The sequence below is a fragment of the Lepisosteus platostomus genome, chromosome 22 (genome assembly GCF_059453375.1).
Source record: "Lepisosteus platostomus isolate fLepPlt1 chromosome 22, fLepPlt1.hap1, whole genome shotgun sequence".
In the NCBI taxonomy this organism is placed as follows: Eukaryota; Metazoa; Chordata; class Actinopteri; order Semionotiformes; family Lepisosteidae; genus Lepisosteus; species Lepisosteus platostomus.
Window position 1 is genome coordinate 14,763,042 of NC_142632.1, and position 17,486 is coordinate 14,780,527.

General features: G+C 40.9%; 1 protein-coding gene across 2 annotated transcripts in view; it reads right to left on the reverse strand.

The window, feature by feature from the left end:
* The window catches only part of rnf43 (ring finger protein 43), a 97,820-nt gene that overhangs the window by 26,736 nt on the left and 53,598 nt on the right, over window positions 1-17,486 (reverse strand). For both annotated transcript variants that reach the window (XM_088616524.1, XM_088616525.1), the window contains exon 2: window positions 9,467-9,589. In XM_088616524.1, coding sequence (XP_088472650.1) covers window positions 9,467-9,589 — 123 coding nt within the window. The remainder of the gene's footprint in view (window positions 1-9,466; window positions 9,590-17,486) is intronic.

Genomic DNA, 17,486 nt, shown 5'->3' on the forward strand with positions numbered 1-17,486 from the left:
CTCACCCTAAATATAACCAGAGCCCATGCTCAGAGATACTCTACGCACAGTAAGTCTCACATATAAGGGCAAGCTCATCTTATAGCTTGTGGAAGAGGTCAGATTTGCACTAGAATACTAGAAACATCACTGATCTACTTCCTTCCTTTTGTTTTACAGTGGTCCACAATGTTGCAACCACTGAAGAGCTGATGAATCCAGCACTCTTTTCTACCCAAGAAACAGACTTCCTTGGTACTTTGCTGCAGAAATACCAAGACAAGGAACTGGCCAACTTACATGACTTTCTATTTTTTCCAAAAGGAAGCATGAAACAAAAAAGCATCTTATCTGAAGGATTAGAAGAATAAACACAGCACTGTACCCAACGTAGTGCCAGTTTTCAGCCCTCCAGTCAGGACTGAATAAAGGCTGAAGGTCACGCTAGTTAAGTGCCAACAAACCCCTCTAAGTGAGATCCTTGAAGTTACAACATCAAACGCTGGAGTCTGCTTTTTCCTCTGCATTGTTTAAATGCTTTTTAATTTCGCTCTCTGGAGCGACTTGTGCAGCACAGACGAAGCCGTACAATGGCGTCCATTGTTCAAATTTATCAAAAACCATAAAAGCGTGGCCCGCTTTCCTGATAAAATCTGAAAGTAAAAAAAAGAAAGAAAAAAGAAATGGACTAAGGCCTAGGAAACAGAAAACCAACAATGAAACAAATTCATCCCTACTGTATGAAATCCACAAACCAAGCTCAGGCTTGTGTATCCTCAAAAATCAACAAACTGAAAGAGCCGACCTGCTCCGTTCTTTAACCAGGCATGAAATCTGTGTCTGTTTCTTCTTCTTCTAAGTATTTTTTCATAAAATCTCAATGTGACTATGCACTAGAAAGAAACGATACTCGTTTCTTGGGCAGGGGATTGCGTGCTTGGGGGGGGTGGGGGGGTGGGTTGAGGGAGATTAGGTTTGCGAGACGTCTGCTGGATTTGACATGTCAGTAAGGAAGGCAAAAAAGCAGATAAGTTGTGTGCTGGCAAGTGAGGTGCGATTTCATCACATTTAATAACCATCTCCTGAAGGGTATTGTTCCTGACAGATTCCTAGAAAAGAACTGGAATCACAAAGGCACAGAATTTACAGTGAACTCTGGAGGCTCTGGTTAAAAAAGGAAAGACAAGAAAAACTTTCAACCACACAAGTAAGTTATTAATTCTGGGAGCTATCTGAGAGAACACAAGAGGGATGAGTGGCCTGAAAACAGATCTGAAAAGTTAAACCTTAACAGACTTGCAGCAGCTTAGTCTTAAACCTGAAAAGCTAAGAGAAATTTATGTGTGACTAAACACCTTCTCCGCACCAGACGGTAATAAAATCCAACTTTTAAAACTACATGCAGAGGAGTTCACTCATTCCGAGTCCAAATGAAAATCAAGCAGTCCATCCACTCAGCTAGCTGTTCAAAATGAAGCTGAAGTCGAAACAGGTATTTCTATCCCAGTCTACCATCTCATTTATTTGCAGCTTTAAATTTTGACAAATATTTTCAGGAAACAAAATGCAAATTACTCTCTAAAGCAGAAAACGTCAAAAATCACTTTTGAAACTCAGACCAAAAGGAAGGTTTAAAATAAATGCAGGATGCTGAAATTGAAAAACTAATAGAATAAAACAAATAAAGGGAAAATCACGAGTGAATATGAACAATAAGTTGGCATCACTGGCTTCAAACAGTGGAGGAGGGCAGGGTATGTTTATATTCACAAATCACAGCACATCTCAGCCCGTGGAAATGATTTCTCAGACTTTGTGCTCGCACCTTTAACAGTATTTCAGAAGTGTCATATCCTTATATACATCTGCATCAGTCTTCGCTCCTATACCCAGATATTACAAATACATAAAAATGCATTACGATACTTAATGTCTGTTACTTTTCTAGCTAAAGAGACAGCTTAATCCCTGAGCAATACCACCAAAAAGAAATGTATACACAAAGCAAGTGCACTTTCTTAGGCACTGGCAATAACCCATGTGTACACGAGTCATAAAAGACAATGCAGCACTACCAAGCAGCAGTGAATCACCACATGAACAACAAAGGCAGCAGTCACTGTCCACACCGATGCAGGATTGTCCCCTCTGTAGTTAATTTCCCACCCCAAAAAGGTTAACTGGTTATTTCTCAAGCCTTTAGCAGGGAGATGCAATCTTCCTGGTGGCTGGCAACACACCTGAAAAGTCTCACAATCTAGACATTCTCTCAGGCAATCATTCTAAATGGATTAAAAAGTCAAACAGATAGAGGACCTGCAGCTCTCTGAAGTCTTGCCACTGCTGCCAATATACCAACCAAACTGTGGCACATTCAGCCATGCTAAGGTCAGGCCCGCCTGTTCACCAACCTCAGGCTTGCTCTGAAAGACGCTTTTCCTCTCTGCTGCCAAGCTCCTAGTTGGAGACCACATTAGGAACGAATGACTGACTGAAAAACAGAGGGAGCTGCTTTCGCTTTAAAACATATTCCAAAGCAATTCAGCAGAGACCACAGCATTAATCACTGCTTGGCACAGCGCTCCAGTTGAAAGACGAAGAAAAGCAACGAAACCAAAGTCAAAGCAAGAAAACAGGCTTATTCCAACAGTCGCTTTCATAAAGGAAAGTAAACAGATGACAACAAGTGAACGATCAGAGCAGGAATAACAAACATCGCTTTGAAAATAAAAAAGTAAGAGCACTCATTAAGGATACGAAACCACCTGAACTTTAAGGAGGTGAGCTTAAAAAGCAGCACGGCATATTGAGAACAGTTTTGCCAAGAGTTTGCGATTTTGATCCTCATGCCATTTAACACACACCACTCTCTTGCACACTTTAAACAGTTGAGGTTACAGCTCCCTGGCTTTCATATCAAGCCAACCAGATTTTAAAACTGTGGATGCTGTTGTAAAAACACTCAGGAGAGCAATCTAGCCCATCCTTCAGACACAAGCGGATTAATGTTGTGCGCACATTGTTTCTTTGGCTTTCTGGCATTCGTTATTTTTTTTCACTTGCTTCTGCATTCAACCTCCGTGGTGCTCAGAGATTTTCCAGATGTTCCTTTACATCACAGGCTGGACAATACGTCTTCCACAGGATATATCAGGGGCTTTGAGTTGTCTGCTGCTTCAAAAAAAGGGCAATATACACAGGAGCCACTTCTGCTGCTTTCCCCTCACTGCGCTGCAGTAAATACGTGGCAGGAATGCAGGAATTTTCCGAAGTCGCTGTCTTAAATGATCAAGTAATACAATAGTCCCACAATCAAGGTCCACAATAAAAAATAGGTTGTGGAAATAATTAATTAATCATTCAAAAGATTTCCCCCTGTTTTCTAACATATCCGCTGACCTAGCATCTCTTCCTGAGACGCCGTGTTCAGGGATGCACGCATGCCCTTACTGAGTTTGCAGGCACCGCAATCTCTGGGGCTTTCAGAGTCAGAGTATGGCTAAGCTGGGGTTCATGTCCCTGTTGCAAACACAGCACACCCTTCTGCACAAACCAGACAAAAAAGCAGACTGCACGGACACAGGAGTATCCATCATTACTTGCAAAAACACAAAACAGCTCCGGTTACATTCAAAGTGGGCTGTGTTTTTCTTACCAATATCAGTTTCAAGTCCGTGCGAAGAAATGGCAATGGCTAATTCTCATCACGGTAGTAGGATGGCTGCTCCCGAGACATCAGGCACCGTTTGGTACACTTTAATAAGCACACAAGGAAAGTTACAGCTGAGAGGAGACCAAATTGGGCCATTTAGCATGCTTGGTTGACAGTAGCTACTTGATCTAAGGATCGTGTTTTTAAATGGAGCTTGTCAACAACTTCTTCCGGATTCCCACAACCCTTTTGGTAAGAAGCCAGGCTCTAGAGTGGCTCAACCAGCAGAGGTGCATGTCCAGACTGCAGGCTGACTGTAAGTTTGATGCTATGGCCTGTCACACCGGGTCCCACGTGGTGGTGCAACTGCCAGCTTCCATTCGGGAAGGTCAGTGACTCAGTCTGTAGGCAGGCTGGTGGGGCCCATCTGCACTTTGACATTCTCCGATTGTGGATACAGGGGCCAGCACTGCAAAGACACTATTGGCAACTAACCAGAAGTATATATACATATATACGTATATAACAAAAAATATCTGCTGATAAAAAAAAATCAAAACACTTGAACGCATATCCACTTAGTTTCTATATGCTCGCTGGTTCCTGTTTCACTACTGATAATGAAGATCAAGCCACTGGCCTAAACTATAAGTACCTTAAGGATTTTGGATTCTTTAAAGAAACACGACAATCTCTACAAGCCAAAAGTGTAGTTCTTGTTCTTTGAATATGTTCATCTTTTAAGGTCGGCTGTATCCAAGACGAAACAACTGAAGAAGAATAAGCAAAGCAGTAGCTCAGCATTCCAGAAGTCAGCTGTGACATATTTCATCATATCACAATGCATTCCAGCACTCAGGTATGACAACCAGGCCCTGCTAGGCTGATGTCAGTGGGTAAAAAGACAGGCTGTACCCAGCCCTGGGGCACCTCCTTCACCTACTGCTGATTCCAGGCTCTCATGAGGAACACTGATTGCTGAAGCAGCAATGCAGCAACCCATCCTGGTTGAAACACAAACAGAAAAAATCAAGATGCCCTTTTATCACATGCTAAATGGAACAAGGCCCACAGCACATTTTAAGATGATCTCAGACTAACAGCGTAAAGGCCCTGTCCTGTATTCACAAAGCTTTATAGCAGGAGTAGGTTCCAGATAAAGGTATTATAGCACAAGAGGGTACAAACTCTTGAAAATGGTTTCTGAGTAATGCAAAAAAACAACACAAACTAGCATCATTCAAAGGAGCCATTCATGTTTTCTGTGTTTTCCTTGTGCACAGTCTTATATCTCTTGGTATATATGCATTCTGTGTGAATATCTGCGGTTGTTTCCACTGTAGCAGCTGGTTTTCATTGCTATGTAATTATTGCAGCCAAACATGACATCTGAAAAAGCTACCAGAAGCAGGATGGGGAGGAACATGAGCGTTACACCCAATACAGCTCTCAGATAGAGTACAGCCCATCAGCTTCATTACTTCATTCAGAAGAACACTGGAACAAGGCACCAGGCTTGATACTGATAAAAGAAGATGCAGAATCCATCACATTCAGTAGAGTTAAAGAGACTAGTCAACCTGCACCAATTGTGCTTTCTGTCTTCTGTGAGTAACACCACTCTTCACACAGAGACATTCATGCCTCACATCTCTATCAAACTAACATTATTCCCAAACAGCTGTATTTATGCTAGTATTCACTTTGTTACAGTCTCATGTGTACTTAAGCCACATGGCACAAAAGTACAATGCTGAGCCTGTAATACAGTATATACTGAGGAAAAAATGTTGAAAACCACAGAATATCACAGAATTATTGATGATCTACTGTACAGGTTTATTCTGGGTGTGGCTGGTAGATAAAATAAAAGAATGGGATAAAAGGATGGGGATGCACAGTCCTTCAAAATTAACAAGGTGCAGGGTGATGGAGTTCAGCTTCTATCAGCAAAAAGAGAAACACAGTGGTGCACTCCAAAATTCCTTAGAATTTAATTACATGACATAGATTTAAAATCCAGGAAAACAATGCATTCCTCACGATATAACAAACTACTGAATGTGCATGTAGTTTAGATGTTAGACTTGATCATTTCACTTCCCCCTCTGCCTCTTTCTAACGGTGGGGAAAATGCTACCCCTGACAATGTCCAGTACAACCTGGAAAAAAGTCCACGAGCGCAAGCATGTACATGAAAATACAAGTAATCTTGATGATGACTTAATGAACACACTTTAAAAGCTATTGAAGTTGCAGTGCCTCTAAACAAAAATAAAAATAACAGCCACAAAAACCTCCCTGCACTTCACAGCAATTCATTGGATTCCACCACACTCCATTGTTTCCCAGAGTAAAGTTCAGTGAAGGAAATGACACAGAATACTTTTAGTATGTTTCAGCTTGGCTGTTCGGTAAGTGCTGTACCAGTACTAGCAAGCCTGCAGTGTGAGAAGCAGAAGGCTAATTAAGAGACGAGGCAATTATAAGCTACAAGTGATAATGAGCAAGGATGAAAGACAATCAGCAGGGGTGTTCAACAGGAATTCTCTGCATTGCACAACACGGCTCTAAAAACAGCCTCCCAGCCCAGCCGATTGATGTGGGAAACAGAATTATGTGTCCCAGCCATGAAATCACACCACAAATCCTGATACTATTATTTGCAAACCAAGAGCCTCTTTTGAATGCAAATGCAGCTCAGGCAGGCGTCCAAGCATCTGGAGATCAGTGGGGTCAGAAATGCACAACGAGAGGAGGACCTCTCTCATGGCTTTACAACGCCACGAGGCAGCAGCAGACAGGTGTTTTCAGAAGCTCTGTCTGCTTTGGTAAATGACATCACAAGCAAACACAATCCCAGGAAACACAAAAAGCTCCAAGTAACAACAAGATCCGTGAAAAACTACAAAAATACAGGATCAAATATGTCTGCAATGAAGTAAATGTCAAAGAGCATGCACCAGGTTTGGACATATAAACTGCTGTTAATGCCACAATACGTTTTAAATCAAACATGGAATGGAGAACATTTCTCCATTTCGATCATGTCTACTTGGTCTCACTACTGTAAAGCATTTTGTCATAAACCTGAAAACAAAAAGCAACATTATAAAAGTATTTCATAATTCAGCACCGTGCTAAATATCTTTTCAGAATAGCAGCAGCACCTTGGCTCTTTATCAGCTAAAGAAATGAAAATGTCTTGAGCTGTAGCCCTATTGCAGAAAGTACAACAAAATGTTCCATAATATTCAGAAACACAGACAAGTCTACATCACTCAATATTATGCTTAAAATGAAAGATACAAAGTAACCAGTATCTGCTAATATACTAATGAGTATTCTGGTTGTACAGTGATTGTGATTGGGTTCAATCTTTCACAAGGCTGGAGCTGAAAGAATAAACAATCTTGTTCAATACCCTGCATTTCACACGCACACAGAAAGACATGAGGAAAATCTATAAAGTGCTGCAAACAGTACTAAAAGAAAATGACTTTCCATAGTTATTATGAAAATAATTTTAAGAATATAAGCGGAACAGATCCCTGTTATAACCTCTGTGGAGGGAACTGTCCCCCACCAAAAAAACCCAAAACAAAACAAAAAAACACTTTGTTTTAACTTTTATTTTTGGAAAGGAGAATTCCTTTCTGTCATCATAAAATGAGACGGAGAACAGCAACTGTTCTTCTTTTTTCAGGATGCCTAATGTGACAGCTGGCCCAACATTTCTGAGACCGATTCATCTGAGCCAGAAAAACAAATCTCACACATACATGGGTGCATGGCTCCTCCGTATGAACAGCAGTAGCATCTACAATAAAATCCCACTGGAGTGCAATTTGAATGGCATGGCACCAAAGGTTCTTGTGTAAGTTCGCACTGATTACAGGTTTAGAAAAACGTTTGAAAGTACTATGAGCATCACTCGCAGTCTGCCAATGGCGCAGGTCAGGAAAAGCACAGATAAAACCTGAGGCACTGATAGTGAAACAGGGGAAAAAAAGCACTGATACAAGCAAGCATCCAAAAGACAAAGGTTCACAAGTAATGGTTTCCAACAAGATGTCTCATGAAGAGATTGAAACAGGAAAAGTGGGAAGCCATCCCCTCAGTTGAAAGATTTAATATTAACACCTGGACAGCCTGGATCCCTACTATTGAGCCAGAGCATGTGTGTTAGGCAATTATTAACTATTTTGGCAACCTGCTATTAACTGTCCACACAAAATGGGGAAATGCTAACACTGACAACCTGAGTAAGATTAATTTGAACCCCTGCTAAATGAAGTTCCTCCTCCTCAAGGGGAAGAATACCCATGTCAGATTTGAAAAACTGTCCCATTCCTTGGCAGGTCAGGCATGCCCCCACCCCTCCAAAAAATGGAAAAGGAATGAATAACGTGAATCGTTTTCCTCAAATTCAAAAAACAGTCACATCATAAATACACTTTTTTACACTTACAAAGCCTCAATAGATTTCCTCACAATAAATTGAACCAAAAGAAGTAGAAACTATGGGAAGCGCATTCAGAGCTGAGAGCAAGAGACTCCTTTACACAAAGGGTGGCGGGTGTCTGGAACAAGCTACCCAGCTATGTTGCTGGATCAATAAGCGGCTAGTAACCAATCAAGTATCCTTGGGGATTCTCAAGGGAGAAATGTGTAGGCCTTTGCACAAGGCTGAGAGCGAGAAATCTAAAGTAGCTAGTTTCAAGTAGATTTCTCTATAAATAGGTAGAGAACACAGGTGGCAAAATCAGTGTACTGTCTCAGTGAGATCGGTGTCATGTCTTAGACTAATCTCTAGATCAGATCACTCAATGGCAGTTGGATAATACCTGTGGCTAGAGCTGTAAGGTGAGACTGGGTACTATTGGTCCTGTAGTTGTCAGTCAGAGCATAAGTAAATCGATATCAATATGGTTAATTGTGAAGGTAGAAGAATGGTTCGATCTCAAGCTAGATCACTCTCCAAGAAGCCACTGTGTACCACTGGGAAATGAGGTGGGAGATCTCTGGTGGACAGGATATTGCCAGTCACTGATTAAGGTTTTGGTAAAAGGGAGTCGGGCATAATTTTCTGGACAGTGACTTTATAACACCAGGACTGCTCCCGTCTCAGCCCTGACCGAAGTCTCATGGCGATTTTGAACAAGTCCCCAAGCTATGCTGCAGGTGTTGATAACATATAGTAATACCTTCTCTAGGACACTCCAATTTACAAACGCTTATTTTATTTCACAGAACGCCTGACCATCCTGGATTAATGATGCTGTTTAGCAACAGCAGAAGGCCTTGCAAATATCGTTTCAAATCACTTGAAATATTCCAACCAACACATGAACTGAAAGAATTTAAAATACCACTTTTGCATACACATTAATGTGTTAATGTCAATATAGCAGTGTTGTGTAAGAAAGGCTTCTTTCCTAGTTACTTCCAACATGAATATTCTTGTTTTACTGTAAGTTTATCTTATTGCATATGCAATACACGTTATTGTAGTTGTTGTGCCCAATTTAACACTTTGTATGATTTGCGAAATGATGAGGAGAAGGGAGTGAGCTAAGCTAAAGAAAATAACAGAAATGATTGCACTATCCTGACAATGCTACTGATACACTACCTCTAATTTTAAACTCTCAAGAAAGTCTGTAGCCCCTCTTGCTGACACAGTTTAGAACTTACATACTGTATAATCCTAAAAAGAACGTTGAGTCCAAAAAAGTTTACAGATATTGTATGTTGGAAAGCACGGTCGAGGTTCCCTAAAGAGGTCTTTCCACGACCTGTCAGTGAAAAGCGCTTGACCTTCGACACCCTTACCTTTTCCATCAGTGTCTGGCACCGCGGGACTTTGTGTTCAGGGTTCTCCAGCTTCACTATGCTGATGAAGATGCTCTCCTGTCGCTCGTCATCGCTGGTGTTGCACAGGGACAGTGGATGGGACTGCAACCAAACACAATAACTAGTGTTACAATCCGGACGGTTTCATTTTGCTGGCTAAATGATATTAAAAATCAAGCACAACCCCCCGCCCCCCATATGCACTCTCTTTCCCATCAGAGCTCTGCTATCAAGTGACAAGGATAATGCAGTTTTAGCACTGGACTGGCAGAAGCACGGATGCTCTAATTTCAACATCTCAAGGCTTTGCAGTTAATCATCAGACTGGCAGCTGTTCACGAAGAAAGATCTGTGGAAACTGACCCCTTAGCAAAATGATTTCCACAGGGTACTCCTGGAGCAACACAGCTATCAATACTGCATTTTATTGTAGCATTTCATGCCATTCCGGTGTTGGATGGGTTCAACAACTTGTAGTGGCGTTTCCGAATCCCCTGGTGAGCTTTCGTGTTTTTTTTATTGCTGTATCAATTCATTCCAAGTGCCACCCACTGCAGGCCAGTCATCCCCAGCATCTGCTTTAGCACCTAACCAAAAGTTCCTGGCTTTAAGAATGAAGTTGGGCTGCAGAACCAAAATGATCAAGTATTACACTGACATTGCCAAAGAAGGAAGTGATCAATCAAAGTTTCTACTGACTTCACTTCTGTTATAATGTGATACTGTTTTTAATGTTCTGGAAACTATGGTAATACAGACTGATTCAAATGGAGTCATTAAATGTCCAAAGTGGAATGAAAAGAAACTAGAAGAATGAGCATTAGACAAGCTGCAGGAGAAGGTTGAAGAGGGAGTTGGTTGGGGGGTACACTTAATTTACCTTGTCTGCTATTACTCTGCTCTAATAAACTTTATTAAAGTATACAGTAGTGCTGCATTTGTAATAGTAATTAAAACAGATGTAAAAATAAAGAAAAACTCTAATCCAGAGTAAGCTTTAATATCTAATTTAATTTAATGATCTAATTTATTTGTTAGTACATGCAATGACTTGAATTATAGTAGGAGGAAAAACGGCTTTTTTTTAAGGTTCAAGTATTCATTTTTTATTAAAACACTTACTACCAATAAACACTAAACCTATTTCTGAACTAGTTAAGATACATTTATCCCTTTTCTAGCTGCCAATCCAGGGTTGCGGGGAAGCTGGTACCTACAGTATATTGGCAAGCAATGGGCACAGAGCAGGGTACACCCTGGATGAACGCCAGTCCATCGAGGGACAGACAGACACAAAAACAAATGTGCACACACTCACACCAGGGCTAATTTTGCCAGGAGCAGATTAAGCTACCAGTACGTCTTTTGACTGTGGGAGGAAAACATAGCACCTGGAGGAAACCCACGCAAACATGGGGGAGAACATGCAAACTCCACGCAGACAACACCCCATAAACCCAGTGTTGTGAGGCAGCAATACTCATTTCTCTTGCCCAAAACAGTTAACAGTTCTAACAAAAACATTACTTCAGAAATGCTTGTTTCACGATAAGTGGAACCATACCCCTTTTCCCCCAAAAGGTATCAAGTTCTGCATTCGCGAGTTACCATACACAGAGACTTCAAGGTACCTAACCCTCATGAATACCAAGGTTTTACTGCACACAACATTCTTAACATCAGCCACTCCATATTCTTTGATCTCTGTACTAACAAGCCCAGAAATGAATTTGTCTTTCAACAAATTGGAAAAAAAAAACCTTCTTCGGCTTTAGTGGAAGTTATGATTTAATATTTCGGTGCATAATTTTTTCATTATGCTGTGGATTCATACATATAGAAGACCTGCCCTAAATTGCCTTCCAGAATAGTGAATCCGTCACAACATTTTATGTGGCTGAGCTGATGTCATGGCTCAACTGCAACCATGTCCTTCAAAGGGTCTTCCCACGTTTCCCAGTGTGACTCTGAAAATTAAAAGCCCTGGTGTTATTAATAGCTCCCTTTTATGGATTTGATGTAATGTGGCTTGCTGGTGATGCACATTGACTGGAAGTCTCGCAAACAAAATCACTGTATCCCACACCACCAGCATGAGGTACTGCTGAATATGGAGACTGCCCACAGCGGGGCACATCTGTGTGGGCCCTGTGCTTGGCTGGGGGAGGGGTGGGGAGGCGAGGCAGATACACTGCAACGTCAGCTCCTGCCTTCAGACACAATGACACCCTGTCCTGCATCAACACCAGCTTCAGACACAATCACACCCTGTCCTGCATCAACTCATTTTAAATGCCCTCAATGAAGACTTAACTAAATGAGGAATTCCTTTATCAAATACTCAATCAATAAATAAGTAATGGTTTATGGGAAAGTACTATCACTGGATTATATGCAAAAGTGACAGGTTCATGTGTGATTATAGGGCTTATAGGGGCTTAGTGTAACTGTGGGGGGAGTATATTTGCCTGGGTTCTGGTATAGTTGTGGGGATTCCTGTATGATTATGTAATGCAATGTTTCTCGTACTGTTTTAAAAAAATTCTCAGAAATCAGACAAAGTATCATCATACTGTATCATAACCTACTGTACATGCCCCAGAGGCAGAAGGCACATTTGGGATTGTCATTGAAAGCCTGAAAAGGGTACAAACCTATACCAGTGTATTTCAGAGACAGGACGCTCAACTGTCATACTGGTGGGTGGTTACTATCACCTTCCAGAGGGAACCCCCACAATAATTCAACTTGACTAATTAATGTCTAATTACAGTCTCATTTTATTTTGCCCTGTCATCTGAAATAAAAACACGCCTTCCTTCCATGATAAATTCTTTGCACCCTTCTTGACTGCTCCTCCATGACACAGTGGATACCCTGGCCTGCACGCAATAAAACCAACTGCTTTATTAATATGCATTTACTAGGCACAAATTAAAGGGCTGACTCTAACTTGGCATTTAACAAAAAAAACTCAATTGAAGTGGTAACGAGTGGATTTTGACCGCATTGTAATTTGCTTATAAAAAAACAGTAACTTTCCTTTTATTTCTCCTTCATGAACCTCAAATGATGACCAATTTAGCCATAAGTAGCACATTTGGTGCTCTAACTCCAGAAATCCAGAATAACTAACTTAATTTCCTCCAACGTGAGCCAACCATTCAATGGGTCACAGTCTGCAGTTACAGTAAGCCACCCTTTATCTGAAATTGTGTCTTAACTTCTTCTCTAAACTTGACTAGATTTCAAGGCATGTTTGACTCGATACCATGCTGAAGGTCTTGTGGTTGCCCACAGCAAGACAGACTGCTGCTTCTGAACACACTGTTTTGTTTCTTCAGAAGAGGATCTGCTTTATCTCTGCTGTACTAGTGGAAACCTCTTATTTTATTAATCCTCTTTAACTGGAACAACTTTGGAAAAAGGGAGCTGGGATTTGGTGCCCAAAGATGTTGAGATAATCTGAACTTGGAACCTTCCCTGAGCTTCCCTGCAAGGACTTGGCACACCTGACTTTCTCTCAGAGACAGCGGCATGGTTAAAAAAAGATATTATATAGCATCAAAGCAAATCCAAATAATTTACGACTGATTGATTCTAAATTCTGACTCTGTGAAAGTCCTGTAGCCACAGGCAAGAGTGAGAGTTTGCGTGATTGCGATGTGAAGATATGAAGCGGCCCTTCCTGCTCACTAGTCACCGTAATAACTGACGTAATGTTATGTACGTGCAAACAAGTATGGGTTGTGCAGCAGACATTTCACCACAGGAATGTTCCTCCACGATCTGCATGCAGAGTTAACAGGCAATATGGTCTGGCAAAACTGTCTTGAAATCAAGAGCAATATTTTTATTGGATTAAAAGAGATGTATTCACAAGCCTGCTTGCTTACGATGTAATAGGGCTGCTTCACCTCACCGGACATTTGGTTGCCTCGTTCTGAATCACAGAACATGGCGCTGAGCATACCTGGAAATTGTCTATTTTGTGATGTAAATTGGAGGATTTACAAGTGACTGTGTACATCTGACTTTTTTACTGCGGTTTGAAATGCCCTCATCAATGCCGATTCTTTCTAACCCTGAAATATAAAAACAGTTGTGCAATTCCCCTTAAACCTTTAAAATAGATCCTAAAACCCTTCTGTACTAGAATGCCTGTCCACTTCCAGCATTATAAACTGTCTTTTCCCTTCTTAGTAATTGGTTTTTAAGATCTTTTAGCGAAGCACATGGCGATTCACTGCAACGAAATGTTATAATGAATAAACTATAATAAATGGATTATTATTTACAATATTTATTATGTAAACACTTAAAATGTATGGATTAATATTATAATAAATTATAATGGATTAGTATTTAGCATTAACTCCTTAGTAGGACTAACAGTTTGATTGGTTAGAACCATTGCAAGTTTTTGTTTCCTTCTCAAAGGTTTTAAGTTACTTAAGAAATGCAATATTGAAAAGGCAGGACCTCCTAATTGTTTGGGAACTGAAAACGATGAAAGTGCTCAACTTAAACCTATTACTAAGGATTCAATTACAGAATTTAACCGAGCGCATAGGTAGAACATTCCCCAGTAGCTGTGTCAGTTCTGAGGTACAGGACTGGGATACAGATCACTGAAATCCTCCAGTTCAATTGCACCCAGATCACAATGTCCAAGGCAGAAAACTAATGGCCCAAAAAACGAAGAAACTAGGGAAATATGAAAATAAACAGTAGCTGTGGTGAGAAGAAAAGCCTATTTTTTTCCTGTTTGCCCTCTGGCTCTGCATTCTCTTTTATCTGCCAAATCTGGGAGCTCCTTCTAGTTCATCTCTTGCCAGGAACAAGCTCAGCCTAGGCGGTTTATGTCAATGTCTGTGTGGGGACAAGAAAAACAGTTCTTGAAGTGTCTGATGTGCTCCTAACCTCAAATACCCTGCAATTCAAAACAAAATCAATTTCTGATTGTCGCAGTGAGTGATTCCATTGTGTTTAAGCTGCAAATGACATTCTTTCAACCCTGAATTGCACCCTACCAAGCAACTAAATTTATTCCTATACAACACAGTCCTGAAGCACAATCCTAACCGCTTCAGATGTGCAACTTGTCTCCCCAAGATCAAAAACCAAGTCAGTGACTAGTGCATATCACTGGAGATTTTTCTCTACAACATAGTCCACATAACCTTTGGCAGCTCTGGTCTCTAATCCATCAATATTTCACTCCATTTTTTCAATGTATTAGAGCTAATACAGAGTTTGGGGGTTAGGGTGGTGGCACCTTTGAACGTTGTTGATTAGATGGTCGATATTACTGAAACAATATCATGGCTTTGCAGGGAAACGTTTCTTCAGCATGCCTTGGGTAAGTCTTCTCTCAGCGACAGCTGCAGGTGCTGCTGGGATTTTCTCTGGTACCCATTTTTCCCTGACCAGCAATGCAACTCTTTTCTATCCTTTCATTTACAGTAGAACAATTAACATTATCTTCCAGCCATATTGTTGTAGCACCCTAATTTTACATCTGTTGTTTTCACTCTAATTACTATGGACTGCTGATCAAATTACTTGGTTTTGTAATGGGATAATTGGAACAGTAGCTTGGATAATGATTGTGCATGGTCTTGCACAGTTTTGCCTTTTACATTTTTATATACTGTATCTTCCATCCATTCATTTTCCTACCTCTACATCTAATTCAGAGCTGCAGGGAAGCCGGACCCTGTTCCTACAAACAGTAGCAGAATACACCCTGAACAGCTCACAGGTCCATCGCAGGGCAGAGACAGACACACACTCACACCAGGGGCAATTTTCCCAGAACCCAATGAACCTACCAGTACGTCTTTCCATAAGTCAGCTTTACATAAGCAAAATTAATGATGAGAGCGTAGGTGTGGCTTGTTTTGTCTCGGACACCCACTTATGTTGAGGACTACAGAACTAGCCCATTAAATTATTCCAACTTCAAAAACTAGGAAAAGGCTAGCTTTTCTCCAAGAGCAGCTTAAGAAGCCACCCACATTTGCAGCTTGAGTAACAGAGGGACAGTAGTGGAGGTTGCTGAACTAATCACAGGACGTCATTCTCACAATAAATGGAGACTTTGCAGACTTTCTCTTCCCCCTTTGGAACAGGGTAATTTATTTGTGTTCTCTTGGACTGTGGGGACACTTTTGTTTCAGGTGGCAATATCTGGATTTGAACCCACATTCTCCAGATCACAGGTGGTAGCCTAGGCTGCAATCGCTTCAACTGGGTAAGCCACTGAGGAGCCCCACAGTCCGCCCAACATTCTTGTGGACTTAGATCCCAAAGACAACCCTGCCTTACTTGAAACATTACACCAGGAGCTCTACTGTGTGGGAGAGAATCTCACTGCAAATGTCAACTCAGCTTAGGGGCAACAGCTGCCCCTGGTTTAAAACTTGGACCCGGAAATCACAGCTTCCTTAAAGCACTTCCGTGACATGCAGCCATCATACCACCTCTGGAGAGGTCCGTTTTCATGCCTTTCCTGATCAAAACGCACGCTAGTACGCTGAGCTTTGCCACTTGAAGCTTGTCAAAACAGTACCGCTTCAGATTTCCAGCCTGTATTGATAGTGTCAGCCCCCAAATCCTGTAAACATTACCGCAATGAATAAGCTACAGCAACCCGATCCCATAATGACTTCAGAACAATAACTGCATTCCTTCAAAAAAAAATCAGCAACCCAAGACTCTTCGAAGTTTTCTCAACATATTCTTCGCATTATTCTTTTTCTGTGGATACAGAATACCAAGGCTCCTTTTAATAGAATATTTAATGCTACTTTTAGGTCAGTGACAGCAGGTACTGAGTATCAGAATGACAGCCACAACTATCACAGCAGTAGTAGCAGTAGTCACTGCTTGCTTCCACAGAGTGTTCAAATTAATTTTTAATAATGGCGTATTCAGCAGCAAAAGGAGAATATCATTAAAATAGAACCAGATGATGACAAGATGTGTGATTTTGAATGTGAAGTCAATCATTGAAGTCCTCAAGAAAAAAAAGGAAAAAGTACGACAGTCCACACTGCCAAGCAGACACAATCACTCAGCGATGGAAGAACTGGTCCCATGTCATCACATAAAACCCTTCAGACTGGAGCTTCCTCTCAGCTGACACCAGGTGGCACTGTGCCAGTTAAAGTGAATGGCCACCAGCACTGTTCAGTGTCAACTGTCATCACAGCACATGTCGAAACTATTCCTTCTTAATCCCCCCACAAAACACACTGTGCAATTTCCCTACACAATAAAAAATGTGGCAAAAAAGCAAAAGTAAAGATAGATATGGGCAAGTGCATGCATGCTCAAAAGTCAAAGCAGCCTGATGTAACTTTAAAGCGATTAGGTTTTACCAATCATTTAGGGAGTGTGTGGTTTTCTGCATGAGTACTGAAATAACAGCCAGCCCTCTCATGGGCTGCTGGAGTGCAAAATATAAAAACACAAATGCATAATTTGTAATGGGTAGCAACCAGGTGGCTTGTTAATGGAAAGATTTAACCCAATGATTCAATCTTGTTCTGCAGATACTTCAGTACTTTCAAGTACAGGTGGGAGGTGTTGACCTATACAAATTCAATGGTGTGCATGAACAAAATTTAACAGAATTTCTTAAATTGAGGCTGACAGAGGGATTTTTATAAATGAAGTGTCATTTTGATTAATTGCAGATGCAAATGTCATATTTTTTTTACTTCTAAAAGCTAATCACCTAGGAGGGAAATCACAGCAATATCAAAGTTTTGCTAATGTTATTTTAATAAAAGCTTAGTAGTGGAACTACTCATCCAAATTCACTTACCTCACTTTTCTGGCAAGGCACAAAGAGCAATTAAAATAAACTGGGCCTACAGACGGTAATTAATTGATCTATAGGATCAAAACAAACTAGGCAGTTTTTTAAAGGGGGTCCAGAGACAAGGTGAGACAGTGAATCTGGATGATTGTATACAATGAAAAAATAACA